This window comes from Desmodus rotundus, unplaced genomic scaffold (assembly GCF_022682495.2).
Source record: "Desmodus rotundus isolate HL8 unplaced genomic scaffold, HLdesRot8A.1 manual_scaffold_34, whole genome shotgun sequence".
NCBI lineage: Eukaryota > Metazoa > Chordata > Mammalia > Chiroptera > Phyllostomidae > Desmodus > Desmodus rotundus.
In genome coordinates, this window is record NW_026527412.1 from 503426 (window position 1) to 523209 (window position 19784).

At 46.0% G+C, this 19784-nt stretch overlaps 1 protein-coding gene across 1 annotated transcript in view; it reads left to right on the forward strand.

Annotated features, from left to right (window-relative positions):
• LOC128780104 (ankyrin repeat domain-containing protein 27) overlaps positions 1–19784 on the forward strand; it is a 68433-nt gene that overhangs the window by 7774 nt on the left and 40875 nt on the right. Inside the window, exons 2-12 of the mRNA XM_053917839.1 lie at positions 1668–1799; positions 7756–7866; positions 11519–11675; positions 12396–12550; positions 15484–15543; positions 15631–15684; positions 15780–15845; positions 15932–16008; positions 16711–16832; positions 17887–17965; positions 18462–18594. Coding sequence (XP_053773814.1) covers positions 1698–1799; positions 7756–7866; positions 11519–11675; positions 12396–12550; positions 15484–15543; positions 15631–15684; positions 15780–15845; positions 15932–16008; positions 16711–16832; positions 17887–17965; positions 18462–18594 — 1116 coding nt within the window. The 5' untranslated portion in view covers positions 1668–1697. The remainder of the gene's footprint in view (positions 1–1667; positions 1800–7755; positions 7867–11518; positions 11676–12395; positions 12551–15483; positions 15544–15630; positions 15685–15779; positions 15846–15931; positions 16009–16710; positions 16833–17886; positions 17966–18461; positions 18595–19784) is intronic.

Sequence of the window (19784 nt, forward strand, 5' to 3'; positions counted from 1 at the left end):
CATAGGATCCCCTAAAATCCAGATAGTCCTGACCATTAAGGCAAAGATTGACAAGTTCAACTACATTAAAATCAGACATTTCAGTTTCTGAAAACACCCATTGAAAAAAATGCAAAGATAAGTTGCAGGCTGGGAAAATATATTTGCAACATCTTTTAGTAACCAGATATATAGAAAGAACTGTAAACCATGAGAAAAAAGCTAGCAATGCATTAGAAAAATGGGCAAAAGACACAATAAGGTAATTTATAGAACATGAAATGATGTTCAACTTCATTACAGAAGTGAAAATATAAAAACAGTGAGATACTATTTATATCCACAGACTGGTAGAAACAAGACAATCCAACAACACCGAAAAGTGTCAACTAGGATGCGGTGTGAGGCAGGGGAGTGCTTGTGTGCTTTCCAAGGAGGTAGACGGCAACCCAGTGTCATCAGCATCCGGTGACAGTGCAGGTGGATGCACCAGGCAGCTCTTCCTACGGACATTCCTAGATATGTGCTCCGGTATAGAGTGTTCATTCCAGCACAGTTTGTAATACTGAAAATGTGGAAGCAACTTAAATGCACGATATTAGAGAAATTGTGTCATGTTTACAGAAGTCAGTGGATGAGTGAGAGCTATACGGATCAGCATGCACAGTGCTGACTTGCAAACACAATGTTGATTGAAAAGGGCATGTTCCATATACTTATAGTGTGATACAATTTATGTAAATTTTGAACCACATAAAACAATATTCTAGATTATTTATGAATACATAAGTATTAAAGGAATAGTAACGAGAGCAAGAAGGATGTACAGCAACTCCAGGATCATGGTTGACTCTGGAAAGGGAGGAGAAAGAGATCAGGGTGGGCTCAGCAGGAGTTCCAGCTACTCTGATATCTTTTTTAAAAGAAAATCTGAGGCACCCTGGCTGGTGTGGCTGGGTTAGAGTGTCATCCCGTACACCAAAAGGTTGGGGATTTGCCTTATCCTGTGTGGCTCAGTGGGAGCAATGTCCCATAGCCCAAGGATACATACGATCTCCAGTTCGGGTGCTGGTCCCTGGCCCAGGTGCACATAGGAGGCAACCAATTGATACTTCTCTCTTATGTAGATGTTTCTCTCTGTACTTCCCTCTCTTCCTTCCACTCTCTCTGAAAGCAATGGGGAAAAAATGTCCTCAGGGTAAGTATTAAAAAAAGAGTTGGGGGTTCAGTTCCCGTTCAGGGCACATGCCTGGGCTGTGGGTTTTGATCCCTGGTCAGGGCACCTGTGGGAGGCAGCCAATCAAGTATGGTAATGGTGTTAAGAGTTGGTAATTCTGGTTTATATTATTTTTACTTTTTTGTATGCTTCAAATATTTCATTAAAAATACTTTAAATGCTTTAAAGTATCATAATTTTGGTCATGTAGGATGTTCTAAAAAGAGTCATTTTTATATTTGCAATGCCCTGGAGTCTAATTTTCTGAACATAATTTACACATTTAACCAGTAAAAATATAGTCATCCTAGAATTGATGGGCTGTTTTAGATATTTCCTGCTGGAGGGTGAGGTCTGTAGAAGAGAATACTATGTGTCAGGGAGGGTCTTTAGAAATTGCCAGATTGAGACTTGCATGTGTTATATAAATCTGAAAGTGGTCATTCACTGCCTTTTTCCTCCCTTGTACCAGGAGCCTCACTTTGCCCCATCTGAAGTCCATATGGCTCTTTATGATGAAGATCTTCAGAAAAATCCTTTCTATCTGGCTCTTCAAAAGTGGCGTCCTGACTTGTGCAGCAAGGTGGCCCAGATCCATGGTGTGGTAAGTGCATCAGTCCTGGGGGTTGTCCTTCCCACTAGGTGTGGACCACACAGTGCCTCTGAAGCCAGAAATATAGTAACCCTTGGTTAAATCTGGAGGGAGTCAGCTCCAAACTCACTCGTGCAGCAAGCCCCAGACCATGTGTGGTGTATGAACAAGGGCCAGCCCAGGGTGTACTCTTCTCTGAACCCTTAACCCATGTTGACACAGGTCTCACCATGTTTGCCTGTTTCTTTTGATTCCGTGTTGACCATGAGGACTTCTGAGGGCAGAAATCAGATTCTTCCTCAGGGCCTCATGAATCCTGGTGTGTCAGGTGGGTGCTCACTCCCATACCATAAGAAAACATTCACATGTCACTCCGAAGGCATTTCCCAAGGGAGGGAACTGTGGCAAAAGAACTTTAAAATAGAGGCCACAACCTCAAGAGCCTTCCCAGGCAGCCAGGTAACAGGAATCAGGAAAATATGTGAGAGAAACCGGAGCCTACTGGTGGGGCCGGTGCTGCCTGGCAAGAAGGTGGCCCGACACCACAGGCCTGTCTGGTTCTGAGATTGTCACACACAACACATCAGGACACTGTGAGCGCCTCCGTGCTGGCCTCTGCTCAAGGAGCCTTCTGCCTTCTTTCTGTGTGTCATCCTCTTCTCTTCCTGTGTTCTTGCTTTTCTTGCCACGGGTGTGACTACTCAGGTGTGTCAGGAGGCTCCAGAGTTGAACCAGAGAGAAGTCATTTTAGCCCAATGATGTCAGGTTCTCAGCTGCCTCTCTGGAAAATTGGAACTGACTTTTACCCCACCCAGTCCATCCCTATGCCATCAGAAGCCTGATTTCTCAAAGTCCCTTCTGATTTTTATGATTGGTTTTGTGATGCATACATTTCTCCCAGAACTTTTTTACCCTAGATTTTAGAAGTCATAAAATTCATTATAAAAACAATTGGATAAGACAATTGTTGCTAAAGAAGAAAATTAAAATCTCATAAAAGCTCACAGAAGACATTCATTATTATCTATTATTTCATACTATTTATTGAATGCTACTCTAGCCTTGGCTGGTGTGGCTCAGTGGATTGAGCGCCAGCCAGCGAACCAAAGGTTCAATTCCCAGTCAGGGTACATGCATGGGTTCCGGGCCAGGTTCCCAGTAGGGGACATGGAAGAGGCAACTACACATTGATGTTTCTCTCCCTCTCTTTCTCCTTCCCTTCCCCTCTCTAAAAATAAATAAATAAAATCTTTACAATAAAAAAAATGCTACTGTAGGCAAGGTTAATGTTTAGTGCTGAGAATTCAGCAAAAATTATGAATATACATCACCAAATATGTATCACCATCTTCATCCTTAAAGAGCTTAAATTCTAGAGGGAGAGATGGTCATACCTGGGCAAATATATATGAATTATAGTTGTGGTGAGTGCCACAGAGAAAAAGTACAGGATGCAAAGCAGTCATGTTAACCTGGAGGACTTGATCTGATTTGGGAAATATTTCCTTCCATCTTTGTTCTAGGATATTTTTTAGATACTGTTTAGATAACATATGTGACTTTCTCATGCTTTTTAAAAATGCCTCACTGCGGAATGCTGTTATTTTTCAGTAAGCTCTGCAGGACCTGTCTGTCTTGCTCACCTCTGTGTGGCCAGCACTAGCGTAGTTCCTTGTCACCCAGTAGGTACTTTTCTAGCTGCAAGTAATAGAGTCACACTTGGGCTCACATCAGCAAAGGGGAATTTTAAATAAGAACTTTGGCTTCTCAGTCGCCTTCCTCTCTTGTACGCAGAGTTTAAGAGTCTTCTTAAACTCTGCCACCCTGGGTTCCCAATGGTTCCCTGGGCTGCTGACTCAGCCCCTCCTAAAAGCCATGAGGCGCACAAGAAGCTGCTTGGGGTGCACACTGGGCAGTGATGGGATGGAGCTGTCCTGCTCAGCCCAGTCAGATACTGTCGGCTAGCCCCTGCCCCTGTCGGCCATGTGACGGGAACCCTGGCTCGTCCCTGTCTAGTTCATAACAGTTCTCCATCCATGTCTGTTGGTTGAATGAAAAAGTAGAATATTCCAGTCACCTCTAGAAGAGCACTCATCCTTTCTGCCACCTCTAAAGGATCCACGTGGCCTCAGCTGGTAAATGCTAAATTTCCTTCCGTGAGACTTAGCCACTGGGCCAAATCTGGCTGCCCTTGAATTGGCCCTGGAGATGAGTCCTGTACTGGGCTCTAAAAAAATGTGGAGTCCCCACTTTTAAACATGTGTGTCCCCTACAGTTAACTGCCCCTCATATCTCTCCCTGTAAGCCCAGGTTGCGAGCCCCCTATCCTCAGGAAAGTGTGGATGGTGGCTGAGGGTGCAGCTTGGCTGCTTTCCCCACCCGCTGTAGCCCCTCCTCAGGTCTTACTTCCATACAAGCCTTCCTTTCATAAGGATGCCTCCATGTCCAGGCAGGCTTCTCTTGCCATTCTCTTGCTCTTTGTCCCGGACAGTGGAAGCTCTTTTCCTCATGTTCCCCGTTTCCAGGCACAGGCCTGTGAGACACACACACTGCTTCTAATAGCCACCCCTTTTCTTACAACCATTTAGCTATGTATACACTGTGACCACTTCAGAGCAGGTTCACAGGCCTGCTGCACCCCTGGGGCTCTTGTCCATGAGGGCTGGGGAGGTGGTTGGAGAGTCCTCCAGGTTTCCAAGGTTGATTGGGGGTGGGTCCATTTGCCTATAAGAAAAACAAAAATTATAACAGGAGATTCAGTGTGGACCTTTCATAATGGTCCTTTAATTATAGGATAGGTAGGATTTTGAAAGCCAGTCTGGGAGCCTAGCAGCCTGTCTTATAAGTTCCAGAGAACTGACTTTCAAGTGAAATACCTAGATAGCCAGCTAGCAGCACTGATGGCCATATTCTCGATCTCAGGATTTATTTAGTATAGATCCAGCCAGCAAACATTTATTGAGTATGTGGTATGTGCCAGGCTCTATGCTGGTTCTGCAGGGTTACTCAGATGAGTGGGCACCACAGCATGCCAACAGGAAGTTCTGGAAGCAGGTCAAGTGCAGGACAGAGGAGTGAGTGTCAGCACAGAAGTCGGCAGGGCACCTGTAGAGTGCCTAACTCAGCCTGGGGAGGGCTCAGGAGGGAGCCCTGGAATGGGTGTCACTACGCTGATTCTTGCCTTCATTCTATTGTCTTCTCTTTAATTGCTGTTATTTTTAAATTTCTTTATAAAGGAGCTCTACTAAAAAGGTTTATTGTTGAGCTTTGAAATGAGTGGGTCCCCAACTTACGGCCTACTCCATGATGTCTATTCCAGAAGTAGCCTGAAGCTCTGTCTCATGACAGCCCCTGAGGCACTTGACCCCCCTCCCTCGGGCAGCTTCAGAGCTTACCCCCTGCCCACACCCCCCACCCTTCAGCAGGACTCAGGAGTCTGATGGGGACTGATGGAACCACCAAGAGCCAGCCACTGGCTTTTGTTCGCAATCAAATGCTCTCGGCATATTGTCTGCCTGAAAACTGTGAGGTGGGGTCCCTGAAATCGGAGGGCCGTCTATTCACTTCACAAACCCTGATTGGGCACCTTCTGTACTCTGAGCCCTGTGTTGGGAAATGAGGACACATTGCATGCAGCAGGAGCTGGTCATACTCTGTGCAAGTAAGGGAGGAGGAGATGGCTTTCTTTCACGCACAGGTGGATAGAACCTTGGGGTGGAGTCAACCCAAGCACCTCAGAAGTGCCTGGTGCTCAGAGGCCCTTCCTCTCATGGGACTCTGGGCTTGGCATCAGGCACCCCCAGGCCCTCGTGCATGTGCTGCTACTGTGAGGCCTCCCGGGTGCCTTGAGGTTGTTTCTCAGTTCGGGCTCATACCTGGGGGCCTCCCCTTTCTTTCTTTAAGTTTAACTTTTATTGAAATTTAAAATTATTATGTTTAATTTCAAACATATTAAAGTAGAAAGAGTAATTAATTATTGTTATGCACCATCGCAGTGATCACCTCAGTGGCCAGTCACTTGTTGTTTCTACTCCTCTTCCCCTCCACCCATGGCCCCGGGACTATTTCGAAGTGAATCCCAGAAAATTTTATAAGGGAGTCATGTGATGTTATCTGTAAATATTTAGGAATATATTTTTAAACGATAAGGACTCTTTTTAAAAATATATAACCACAATGCCATTATCACAGCTAAAAAATTCCTTAATAATTCTTCAATATTATCTAATATCTAGCCATTGTTCAAATTTCCCAAATTGTCTCATGATTTTGTTTGTTTGTTTTACAATTAGTTTGTTCAAATCAGGATTCAAAGGAGATCCACACATAGTATGGGATTGATAAGTCTTTTAAGTCTCTCTTTTTCTTTCCACTTTTTTGAGCTAAACTGAAGTACACTAAACTACACATAGTTAATGTGCAATCTTAAATTTCTTTTTAACTTTTTCTTCTCATTTTCTTTCTTTCTTTGCAGTTTGTTTATCCAGGTCGCTTATCCTGCATTCTGGCTTTAGACAACTTCAGTCCCATGGTGGTGTTTAACCTGGTCCTCTGTTCTCTGTATTTTCTGAAACTGGTAGTTAAATCTAGATCTTGATCTAATTCAGTCTTGATTTTTTGAGGCAGGGCAAGGCGACTTCTTAGGGAGGGTTGAGCTCAGCCATGAATAAGTGCCTCCCTTTCCTGCTGTGGGGAGTTGGTGTGTCTCTCCATGAGGAGACAGGCTACACTGCTCTTTCTAAGCTGCCTGAGGAAGCTCCTAATGACAGCTGCCCCCGGGGCTCCAGAGGGAACTCCAGCAGGTGCTGGGCTGTGCTTCTAGGAGGCAGCAAGGTAGTTAGGAAGGGGCAGGAGTGTGAATCGTGGCTCTGCCACTCACTGACTATGCAACCCTGGACAAGTCACCTACCTCCTTTGAGCCTCAGAGTCCTCTTCTGCACAGTGGAGACAGGATAGGAGCCTCTGCTTTGTGCTGGGCTGCTTTAGGAGACGGGGCTCTGAGGGACTCGGCTGCCTTCGGTCACCTTCCTTCCAGGTACACGCGAGTCTGAGAGTCCTGTTCAATGTGAGTCCCTGAGCCAAGCACAGATCCACATGCCAGGGCAGTCGGCAGTGCTGAATCGAGCCCCTTCCCATTGCTGCATTGAGCTGAGAAGCTGGTGTCTGGTCAGTGAGGTGGCCACTTTTGGAACAAAAATTCAGGTTTCAGTTTGCAGCTGCCACAAAGAGAGAGTCTGGTGCCCTGAGACGTCTCTGACAGAGGTGCAGCTTGCAATAGGAAACTGAGTTTCTGCAGCTTGTGTTACAAACTATGATCACAACTAGGCTTAAAAACAAGTGTAGAGCCCTGACTGGTGTGGTTCAGTGGGTTGAGTGTTGTTCTGTAAACCTAAAGGTCGCCAGTTCAATCCCCGGTCAGGGCACCTGCCTGGGTTGCAGGCCAGGTCTGATCAATGTTTCTCTCCCTCTCTTTCTCCCTTCCTTCCTCTCTCTCTAACAATAAATAAATACAATGTTTTTAAAAAATATATGTAGAAGATAGGAAGGAAACTGTCTTCATGTGTAGTGTGTATCATTTAGGTGGTGGGGTTACATGTGACTTTTAGTTTCACTTTCCTGTGTTTCCCAGACTATCCTCTCTTTACCTGGAATTATTCCTGAGCCTTTTGAGGGCTGAGTGGGCCGCTTGGTCTGGCTGTGGGGAGGGACGGGAGCGAGCCCCTATCTGCAGGCCTCAGGTGGATGGGGACTTAGGCCAGTTCCCTCTGCCTGGGCTCCATCACAATGAAAACAAATTAAGTCAGTTGGCATCAACTGCTGCCATTGTAGCAAGTGACCCTAGGTGTTCTCTCTGCCTGTAGGTCCCCACAGAAGTTCCATCTGGAATGTTTTTTGATAAATCCTGTTCTACTGAAGCTGTAAATGACACATCTCTCTAGTAGTATTCACCCTAATTTTTTTTTTCCAGGTCTTAGTACCCTGCAAAGGAAGCCTGACAAGCAGTGTTCAGTCTACCTGTCAGTTTGAGTCCTATGTTTTGAGACCAGTGGAAGAACACTTTCAGACCTTAAATGGAAAGGTATTCATTTCTTTGTGGGTCAACCAGGGCTGCTCACACAGTGTTCGGGTAGGGTGGACAGGAGAGAATCCTGCTTGTCACCCCTTCATATCTGGTTAATGATGGCTTTGACACACACTGCAGCACTGTGGGGTGGGGTTGGAGGGCCTGCTGCCTCTGAGGGAAGAGGAGATGAGAATGCCGAGCAGCTGCCTGAGAGTGAGGAGGAAGGGGCTGGGCACATCCCCTTGGCCCACCTGACCATGCCACTGCATTGGGCTGTCCCTGACATGCCTCCTCCTTGCAGTCCTGTCAGAGTAAGCTGTTTCATCCCTGTGACATTGAAAGCTCATTGGTTTCTTGGCCACAAATTGGAGATTAGGGATGAATTTTTAATTTTTTAAAAACTTTGCTTTGAAATAATCTCAACCATACAGAAAGTTTCAATAAAGTACAAAGAACCCTCATATACCCTTCCCCTAGATTGCTCAACTGTTAACATTTTAGCCACATTTGTCTTATCACTATATATAATACACATGATTATTACTTTTTCGGAAACTTTTTCAGAAAAAGTTTCAGATACCATGTTCCTTCCTCCAAAACAATTCAGTCTGTGTTCCCTGCACCGCCGCAGTGCAGAGCATACACTCAGGAAGTTTAACATTGACGGAGTGCTGCCCTCTGATACACTGTTCCTGCCCAGCGTGTGCTCACTGCACCGACACTGTCCTTACAGGTGCAGGGTCGCAGAACACCTTTTTAGTTCTCTTCCATTTGGGAGAGTCCCTCAGTCTGTCCCTGTCTCTAATGACATTGACGTGTTTGGTTTGCCTTGTGAACTGTCCCTCAGTGCAGGTTCTCAGATGCTCCCTGGTGATTAAATGGGCAGTTACACAGTTCGGGAGGAATGTCTCTGAAGGGTGTGTTATCTTTCCCAGAGTTTCCTGTCAGGAGGCACGTGATGTCAGTCTATCTGGTTGTCAATGTTAACTTCAGGATATGCATTTTATTTTAATATATTGTATTGATTATGCTATTACATTTGTCCCATTTCCCCCTCTTCACTCCACAACATCCTGCCCACCCCCTCCCTCCCACATTCCCCCTCTATAGTTCATGTCCATGGGTCATACATATAATTTCTTTGGCTCCTACATTTCCTATACTATTTTACCCTTCCCCTGCCTATTTTCTACCTACCATTTATGCTACTTATTCTCTGTACCTTTCCCCTCTCTCTCCCCCTCCTAATCCCCTATTGATAACCCTCCATGTGATCTCCATTTCTGTGGTTCTGTTCCTGTTCTGGTGGTTTGCTTAGTTTGCTTTTGTTTTTGTTTTAGGTGTGGTTGTTAATAACTGAGTTTGCTGTCATTTTTACTGTTCACATTTTTTATCTTCCTTTTCGTAGATAAATCCCTTTAACATTTCATATAGTAAGGGCTTGGTGATGATGAACTCCTTTAACTTGACCTTATCTGAGAAGCACTTTATCTGCCCTTCCATTCTAAATGATAGCTTTGCTGGATAGAGTAATCTTGGATGTAGGCCCTTGCCTTTCATGACTTGGAATACTTCTTGCCAGCCCCTTCTTGCCTGTAAGGTCTCTTTTGAGAAATCAGCTGACAGTCTTATGGGAACTCCTTTGTAGGTAACTGTGTCCTTTTCTCTTGCTGCTTCTAAGATTCTCTCCTTCCGTGTAATCTTGGGGAATGTAATTATGATGTGCCTTGGTGTGTCCCTCCTTGGGTCCAGCTTCTTTGGGACTCTCTGAGCTTCCTGGACTTCCTGGAAGTCTATTTCCTTTGCCAGACTGGGGAAGTTCTCCTTCATTATTTGTTCAAATAAGTTTTCAATTTGTTGTTCTTCCTCTTCTCCTTCTGGCACCCCTATAATTTGGACGTTGGAACATTTAAAGATGTCCTGGAGGTTCCTAAGCCTCTCCTCGTTTTTTTGAATTCTTGTTCATTCTCTTCTGGTTGGATGTTTCTTTTTCCCTTCTGGTCCACACCGTTGATTTGAGTTCTATTTTCCTTCCCATTACTATTGGTTCCCTGTACATTTTCCTTTTTTCTCTTAGCATAGCCTTCATGTTTTCATCTAATTTGTGACCAAATTCAACCAATTCTATGATCTTCCTGAGTACCAGTGTTTTGAACCGTGCATCTGATAGGTTGGCTATATCTTCGTTGCTTAGTTGTATTTTTTCTGGAGCTTTGATCTGTTCTTTCATTTGGGCCTTTTTTGTGTGTGTCTTGGCATGCCTGTTACATAAAGGGGCAGAGCCTTAGGTGTTCACCATGTCCCTGCACTGTGACGTTGTATGTGGGGAAGGGGCCCAATAGGAGCAATGGTGCTTGCTCCCACTCTCTGCTGGTTTTCAGTCACTCCCTCCACTACCCACAATCAAATTGGGCCCTTCTGGTGCTGCTTCGCATGTGGGTGGGTTTCTAGGCTCCTGTGGGTCTCTCCAACGAGCTCTCCTATGAGGCTGGGTGTTTTTCCCACTGGCACCTCAACCCCCACAGGTGTTTTCAGTCAGAGCTTTGAGGCTTTATTTCCCCAAGCTGGAGCCCTGGGTTGTGAGGTCTGTTGCAGGGTCCACCAGCTGCTGCCTCTCCCGCCAGCTGCAGCTTTGCCTGCCCTGCTCCACAATCCACCACCTCACTGGGTCTGCCAGCCGCCTCCTTGCTGTTAGTCCTCTCTGCCCTGCCTGCCCATCTCCACCCCTCCTACCGGTCTGGATAAATGTTTCTTCTTTATCTCCTTGGTTGTTGGACTTCCATACAGTTAGATTTTCTGTCAGTTCTCGTTGTTTATTGTTTTTAAATTGTTGTTGTCCTTTTGGTTGTGCGAAGAGGCACAGTGTGTCTACCTATGCCTCCATCTTGGCCAGAAGTCCAGGATATGCATTTTCTTATTTGTTTAAGTGGAAACAGGTAGTCCTGACAGAGGGAGGTTCCATTCCTAGTCAGGACTGTCCACGGTCTCCCATGGCCAGGGGAGAGGGCCACGTTGGTTGGTACAGCGTGGCCTCTCCAGCCCTGCAGCCAGGGCTTGTGGGCCCTGTGTGGGGAAGACAAGGGAGGGATAGGGCATGGGGTGGCCCAGACACTGGTGTGTGGGTCAGCAGCCCATAGCTCATGAGGATTGCCGCTGTTTTCCTGCTAAGGATCTGCTCACCACAATTGCCAGTGCCTTGTTAGTTTTTGTGTTCCCTTTGGGGCACCCAGACCTGCAAAGAGAGCAGAGCAGTCAGGCTTCTCGGGACAAGTCTGCCCTGGGCACCCCGCCATGGCCAGAGTGGTGAGCTGCGAAGGGGGCTGTGGCATGCATTGTCCAGCCCCATGTGTGATGCACCAGTGGTCACTTTGGTGTCTCGTTCAGATAGGAGCGCACTCTCACGTCTCCTCTCCTGTGGTGCAGGTTTCCTGCTGCTCTAAAGAACAGCTTAGCGCTGCTTCTGTTGCAGTGTTTAAAAAGGATCCAGGTCCTATGCAGCCACGACTCAGGGGGAACAGAGAGGAAGGAAAAACATTTTAGTATCAAAAAGCAAAATAAAAGAACAGTGAAGAGGGGCAGGTCGGGTAAAGTGCTGTATGGGGGTCCAGGCTAGCGGGGTCGGTGGTCACCACTGTCCAGTGATGCAGTGATGTGTCTCTTGTTGCAGGATGTCTTTATACAAGGAAACAGGATTAAATTAGGAGCTGGTTTCACCTGTCTTCTCTCAGTGCCCATTCTTTTTGAAGAAACTTTCTACAATGAGAAGGAAGAAAGTTTCAGCCTACTGTGTATAGCCCATCCTTTGGAAAAGAGAGAGAGTTCAGGTATTCTGGGAGAAGACCCCTTTCTCATGCTTTGGAGAAACATTTTTGTCCAACTGCCTCCTGACATAACCATTACAAACACCCCATAAAATACTCAGGAGCCCACTAGAAACCTACCTAATGATTTATATAATCCCCCATAGAACTTAATTGCAAAGTCATCTTGAGCTGAAGCGTGGACTGGGCTGCTGCATGTGGTTGCACAGTTTGGATACTACACAATTCCAGGAGGCAGTATTCACGTAGACCCCAGTGTAGATGTCACCCCCTGGAGTTAAGCAAAGTTCATAGCCCTGGCTTTGTCTCTGGGCCTCAGCTTTTGATCTCGCTCCTATAGCATTATTATCTACCAAGCCCCACTGTGGTGCCTTTTTAATGAATAATGATTCTTCAGTTGCTCCAGGAAATTGAGACAGTTATGTGCCAAGTGCACACTAAGGAACTCAGGGCTTCTTCACTAGAGCCTCATAGGTCATGCCCATGGTCCCAAGTAGTCCAGGTTTGGTCCCAGGAAAGGTTTCTGAGAGGACCAGGCTCTCTGGACCCTGGGTTGTCCTGTAACTGGGCTAGGCTTGGGCAATATCTTAACATAGGTTGTCCTCCTCTTCTCCCTGGAAGATGGGACCCCTGGCCCTGGGGAAGGAGGGCAAGGCTGTGGCACTCCCCCCATTAGTAAACAGTGAAAGCTTCAGGCAGCATGACCCTCTGTCTCTTTTTCAGAAGAGCCTTCAACACCCTCAGATTCCTTTTCCCTGAAAACCATCGAAGATGTGAGAGAGTTTTTGGGAAGACACGCAGAGAGATTTGACAAGAACATTGCCTCTTTCCAGCGAACATTCAGGGAATGTGAAAGGAAGAGCCTCCGTCATCACATAGTCAGTAGCTGCATCTTACTTTGCGGGCATGCCTGGTCTCCAGCCAATTTAGATCCCCAGGATCCCTCTCCGTTTACTCTGAAGCTTTGCTGCCTCCACTGTTGGAAGTTTTGTTGAAATGTTTCTTTCTAACTATAGAAGTAGCACAAGCCACATCCTGGCTGGTGTGGCTCAGCGGGATGAGTGCATCCTGCAAAATGAAGGGTCACAGTTTGATTCCTGGTCAGGGCACATGCCTGGGTTGCAGGCCGGGTCCCCGCTTGAGAGCGTGCAAGAGGCAGCCAATCAATGTTTATCTTGCACATAGATGTCTCTCTCCCTATCTTTCTCCTTCCCTTCCCCTCTCTCTAAAAAAAAAATAAATAAAATCTTTTAAAAAAAAGATAGTAGCACAGCCACTGTAGAAAACTTGAAAATCACAGGAAAATGTAAAAATGACCATTATGGCCCTGTCTGGTATGGCTCCGTTGGTCATCATCCCACAAAGCAAAAGGCTGCCAGTGAATTCCTAGTCAGCGCACGTGCCTGGGTGGTGGGTTCAAGTCCCCTGTCAGGGCACATAAGAGAGGCAACTGGGAGAGAACCAAGATGGCGGCGTAGGTAGACACACTGCGCCTCCTCGCACAACCAGAACTGACGGAAAATCGAACGGCGAGGACGTCCGACACCAAGGAAATAAAAAATAAACATTCATCCAGACCAGTAGGAGGGGCGGAGACAGCCAGCCGGGGCAGAGAGGACTCGAGTTGCCGTGGCGGAACTGAGACTGGCGGAGTGTGGGACGAAAGGGGCAGGCAGTCTGACCACTAGCAGACCCTGCGGCCCCACATTCGCGCACAGAGAAACCGAGAGGGCCGGACTCAGAGTGGCGGAGAATGGGGCAGACAGAGCAGCAGATAGTACCCCGTGGCCCCCACTTGCGCACAGATAAGCCGGGATGAACGGCAGGGAGCGAAGCAGACCACGTAACCCAGGGCTCCAGAGCGGGAAAATAAAGCCTCAAACCTCTGATTGAAAACGCCCATGGGGGTTGAGGCAGCAGTAGGAGAAACCCCCAGCCTCACAGGAGAGGTCATTGGAGAGACCCACAGGGGCCTAGAGTGTGCACAAGCCCACCCACTCGGGAATCAGCACCAGAGGGGCCCAGTTTGATTGTGGGTAGTGGAGGGAGTGACGAAATCCAGCAGAGAGTGGAGCGGGCGCCATTGCTCCCTCTCGGCCCCTCCCCCACGTACAGTGTCACAGTGTAGCAACCAGCGTTACCCTGCCCTGGTGAACACCTAAGGCTCCGCCCCTTTAGGTAACAGATGTGCCAAGACCAAAAAAAAAAATGGCCCAAATGACAGAACACTTCAAAGCTCCAGAAAAAATACAACTAAGCGAGGAAGAGATAGCCAACCTATTGGATGCACAGTTCAAAACACTGGTTATTAAGACGCTCACAGAATTGGTTGAATTTGTTCAAAAGCTAGATGAAAAAATGAAGGCTATGCTAAGAGAAACAAAGGAAAATGTACAGGGAACCAATAGTGATGCGAAGGAAACTGGGACTCAAATCAATGAGGTGGACCAGAAGGAAGAAAGAAACATCCAACCAGAAAAGAATGAAGAAACAAGAATTGGGAAAAATGAGGAGAGGCTTAGGAACCTCCAAGACATCTTGAAACGTTCTAACATCCGAATTATAGGGGTGCCAGAAGGAGAAGAGAAAGAACAACAAATTGAAAACTTATTTGAACAAATAATGAAGGAGAACTTCCCCAGTCTGGCAAAGGAAATAGACTTCCAGGAAGTCCAGGAAGCTCAGAGAGTCCCAAAGAAGCTGGACCCAAGGAGGGACACGCCAAAGCATATCATAATTACATTACCCAAGATTAAACAGGAGAGAATCTTAGAAGCAGCAAGAGAAAAGGACACAGTTACCTACAAAGGAGTTCCCATAAGACTGTCAGCTGATTTCTCAAAAGAGACCTTACAGGCAAGAAGGGGCTGGCAAGAAGTATTCCAAGTCATGAAAGGCAAGGGCCTACATCCAAGATTACTCTATCCAGCAAAGCTATCATTTAGAATGGAAGGGCAGATAAAGTGCTTCTCAGATAGGTCAAGTTAAAGGAGTTCATTATCACCAAGCCCTTATTCTATGAAATATTAACGGGATTTATCTAAGAAAAAGAAGATAAAAAATATGAAAAGTAAAAATGACAGCAAACTCACAGTTATTAACAACCACACCTAAAACCAAAACAAAAGAAAACTAAGCCAACAACTAGAACAGAAACAGAACCACAGAAATGGAGATCACATGGAGGGTTATCAATAGGGGATTGGGAGGGGGAGAGAGGGGGGAAAGGTACAGAGAATAAATAGCATAAATGATAGGAGGAAAATAGACAGGGGGAGGGTAAGAATAGTGCAGGAAATGTAGAAGCCAAAGAACTTATAAGTATGACCCATGGACATGAACTATAGAGGGGGAATGTGGGAGGGAGGGGGTAGGCAGGATGGAGTGGAGTGAAGGGGTGGAAATGGGACAACTGTAATAGCATAATCAATAAATATATCAAAAAAAATGAAAAAAAAAAGAGGCAACTGATCAATGCTTCTTTCTCACATTGATGTTTCTCTCTTTTTCTCCCTCCGTTCCCCTCTCTCTAAAAATAAATAAAATCTTTAAAAAAAATGAGTATTATCATCTGTGTTAACCCCAAGAGGAATTTTTTCCTACTCTTAATGCATATACACCTAAAAAAAAAAGAGTCGAAAAAAATCACATAATTGATCTGATAAGTTTGCATTAGCACTTAAATTTGTCACCCAGGAAATACATCTTAGGAAATGTTCCCCTCACTCTAGGACACGTTGCATGTCCTGGGTTTGGTGCTATGGCCTCGGATTATTTCGAGAGTGACCTGTCTCTCTATTCTGTTGCACAGGACTCTGTGAATGCTCTGTATACCAAATGCCTCCAGCACCTTCTAAGGGACTCTCACCTGGTAAGCAGTGGGAATTTCAAAAGAGAGAATTGCAGTCTGCCCATGTGCAAAGCCAAGCTCTTTAACTGTGCTTTCCTTGTCTTCTAGAAAATGCTTGCCCGGCATGAGGCCCAGATGAACCTGATGAAGCAGGCAGTAGAGGTAAGAGCCAGGGCAGCGAGGGGAGAGAAAGAGGGCAGTGCCACGGGCTCTCCTTGTTGTCCCCACACACTGAACTGAGGTTCATTGATTTCCAGATGTACGTCCAACATGATATTTATGATCTGATCTTTAAATATGTGGGGACCATGGAGGCAAGTGAGGTAGGTTCTAATCTTCATCACCCAGGGTGGCAGCCTTATTCTGTGCTTTCTAAGAAATTTGAAGCTTCGTTAAAATCTGTTGTTAGGATGCTGCCTTTAACAAAATCACAAGAAGCCTTCAAGATCTTCAGCAGAAAGATATCGGTGTGAAACCTGAGTTCAGGTAAGGGCTTGCGCTGCAGCAGCTCGGCATCCTCAGAGGCGGGGTGCCATTTCCTCTGGAAGCAGGGCTGTTGACAGCAGCGGCTGCAGGCCGATTTGACTTGGTTGATATGAAGGAGCAGCACAGTTATTTGTGACCAAAGATAAAGGGCTGTCATTGGCAGATGACTGTTTTTGTAGCTGTCAGCCTCCTGCACCCAATTGCCCATGTGCCAGCTGGGAGGGAGCTAAAGGAGCTGTGGTTTTGCCCAGTTGGTCTCTAGGTGGCCACATAACTCACCCAGGTGGGCTCGGCATGCAGGTGTTCCTCCTCATCTGCCTGCCTGAGGGAACACTGCTAAAGAGGCACCTCCTTTTGAATTAATTTAGGTTTCATGAGGGTAAAAAAATATCTACAGTGTTCATGTTTAAACTCCTTTTCTTCCCCCTTTGGGCTGTTTCACTCTGGGGCCAAGGACTTTTTCTTTGTTTGTTTTTCCCTAATTTTATGGTGCTGCCATATCTCTGGGCAGCCTGAATGAGACATTTAAAGCTGCTGTGTTTTGCCACTGACCCAAGTCAGATGGCTTCTGAGTTCCTATTTTTATTTTTCATTATTTATGGTTTGTTATAAGTAAGGTAAATCAGAGGCACATTATTAGACCAGAGAGGAAGGAGCCTCATACTGTAGTCTTAAGTTGTCACTTGCCAAATTATTTCACAGCTTCAACATACCTCGTGCAAAGAGAGAACTGGCTCAGCTGAACAAATGTACCTCCCCACAACAGAAGTTGGTTTGTTTGCGAAAGGTGGTGCAGCTCATCACACAGTCTCCTAGCCAGAGAGGTTTGTGCTGGGGAAAGGCCAGCCTGGGGGCGGGGGAGCATCCATCCAGATGCAAACATCTGTTAAGGAGCAGTGCTATCTTACAGGAGCACACAGCCCTGCATTCCAGCATGAGTGTCCTGGGGTCTGTTCTGATGGGTGGGGACAGGCGTGTCATGACTAGGGTAAGAAAATGGTGGCCAAGGAACATCAGCCTCAGGAATGAGCCAAGCTGGTGATAGAAATGTAGGAGCTCAATGGTTTGTTAAGACTGTTTGCCCTCATTTTATATATGTTTAAATTTTTTCCATTATAAAAAGTAAAACAAAATAAGCCAAGAAAAAGTAGTGAGGAGGCAGATTTGTGTATGTAGATGGGGGATAATCCTCAAAGTATAATAAACAGAAGAAACAGGAGTGTATGGGTCACCCTCAGCAGCACTGTGGAAGGGGGTGTGTGGCTACATAGCCAGGTGCATGGTGGTGAGTTCACAGATTGTCTCTGGAAAGATACTTGGGAAGCAGGTAGCAGCGGCAGCATCTGGCCGGGGGGGCAGGGGGCGGGGGGGGGGGGGGGACGCCCAGGTGGCAGGGAGGGGGATGGACAATCACAGTTTGCTCTTTTGTGCTGTTGGAATTTTTAAACGTGTGAATGGATTACTTAAACAAAATGTCAAAGTGAAAAAAATGAAGTCAGGCCATTGTCAGCATCAGACTCCCCAGTGTGTGAAACAGAATGATCTCCAGAGGAAAGAGGCTTTCGACAGGCTCTGGGCACACCTTCACTGTGTGTCCACTGTCACTGGCCTCCCTGGGCTCTGCCTGTCCAGGGACGCCACAAGAGCTGGTGCACTTGGAATTTCTTTCTCTGCACGTGTTCTGAGCATGCTGGGCGTTCGTGTTCCCCTTGAACCTGACTTCTGTCAGGACACCATTAGGGAAGTCATGCGGTTGAGTTTCTCCCTAATGTGCGGCCTGACTAGGCTGTGCTTCATGGGCTGAATGGTGGTGGGGAATCAATAAGATGTTGGCCCATTGGAGTCTCATGGTGGCTTTGAACATGTTTTCTGTTGCAGTTAACTTGGAGACTGTGAATGCCGATGATCTTCTGTCAGTCCTGTTATATTTGCTTGTGAAAACAGAGATCCCTAATTGGTAATATTTTTTGTTAAAATACTTTTTTTAAATGGCAGCCCTGCTGTGGCAGTTTCAGTGTCGCTTTAGGAAGTTGAGCATCTCCCATGGATCAGGTGCTGTGCCTGCCCCACCTTCATTAGGCAGGGATGGCTCCCATTCTGTTTGCAGGTGGGGAAGCTGAGGCCCTGAGAAATGAGCTTACATTTCTCATTCTGGAACATACAGCTAGTCAGTGGCCAAGCAGAAGGCTGTGAGACCCCAAGCTTGTCTTCTTCCCATAGGAACCCACAACTCACAAGAATCAGCTGTCTAAAAAAAAAAAAAAAAATAGCCTATTCCAGAAAAATAACGAGGAGTTTTACTTATTTTTCTAATTGCACACACACTCTGAATAGAAAGCAAGAGGGCAGCAGTCATTGTTCCCCTGGAGCTAACCAACTTTAGTCACCCAAGCCAACAGCATTGCTTCTGCCAGTGTTGTGTACAGCAATAAAACTTATTTCCCCTTTGTTAGGATGGCAAATTTGAGTTATATCAAAAACTTCAGATTCAGCAGCTCGACAAAAGACGAATTGGGATACTGCCTGACCTCAGTTGAAGCTGCAATCGAATATATCCGGCAAGGAAGCCTCTTCGTTAAACCACCGGTACGATCCCCTCCTGCCCTAGCCTTTTTTGGGGGATGTCATGGCATGTTTGAAAAAGTTCTAAGGTTGGTGTGGGGGAGGGGATTCTTAAATGGCCTCCTAAGAATGGGGCCTCAGCTGTTTATGGGCCCTGAGGCTGGACAGCTGCCCAGCACACTGAACACTGAGCACCCAGCTGGCTGTGAAAGTTTGTGGGTTTTCGTTGGGACTTACATTGTTAACATCCTGCCTCATTGCTCCTCAACACCCTCAAAAGCCCATGGGGAGGGGGGAAGCTAGAAAGAGTTGATTTGGATATTTTGACCATGACAGGCAAGAAATTAGATAATTGTGTGCAATTATAGAACTCAGTGGCCTTATTATTATTTCCTTGGTTGGTTGGTGAGCTTTGGCTAAGGGAGGCAATTATATTTCCACGTGAACTGTGAGGATCTTAAACCAAGATTGCAGTGCTGGTCTGTTTTACCACATCCCAACCAGCAAAGTGTGACAGTGCTCACAGAAGTCACAAAATCGACGTTAATAGGTGAAGACATTTCTGTACTGCAACCAAGGACCCTGAGGGTTGAACATTTATTTGATCCTAATTTTCTATGATGTTGGGATTTCCCACAATAGTAAGTTAAAACATCTGGCAAAGAACATAAGCCTGTCCAGATAGGTGCACTCTGGTATAAGCAGTTTCTCTGAATCCATTCATCAACATGTTTATGTATTTCCCAGTCTTTCCTATCCACATGTACTTTATATAATTGAAATTATTATATATATTGTATACAGCATTGTATGTTGTTTCCCCCCAAAAGAACAGTTTTATTTTTCTGATTAGAAGACTTAATATTTGCTTTTAAACAGCATTTGCTATCTGAAAAGTTACAGTGAAGAAAACAAAAGCCTCCTGTAAACTCACTAGCTAGGAGTAGCTTCATTTATGTCTTTTTTCTGGGCCATACAATTGTATTTTTAACCCGAATTTGAGGTTATGCTGCACTTGTTGGCACGTCACCCTGCAGCATCATGGTGCCTGGTGAAGAACGAAGTTTTACTCTTGTCTGGGTTTTGATTTGATATCCCACCTCTCTGCAGGTGAAATTAGGTGCTGTCCAGCAGACATGGCAGGCTGGGACTCTTGGAAAAGGTGTTTCTCATGCAGGGGAATCACTAACATTCCGGAATGAATGTGTGTGCAC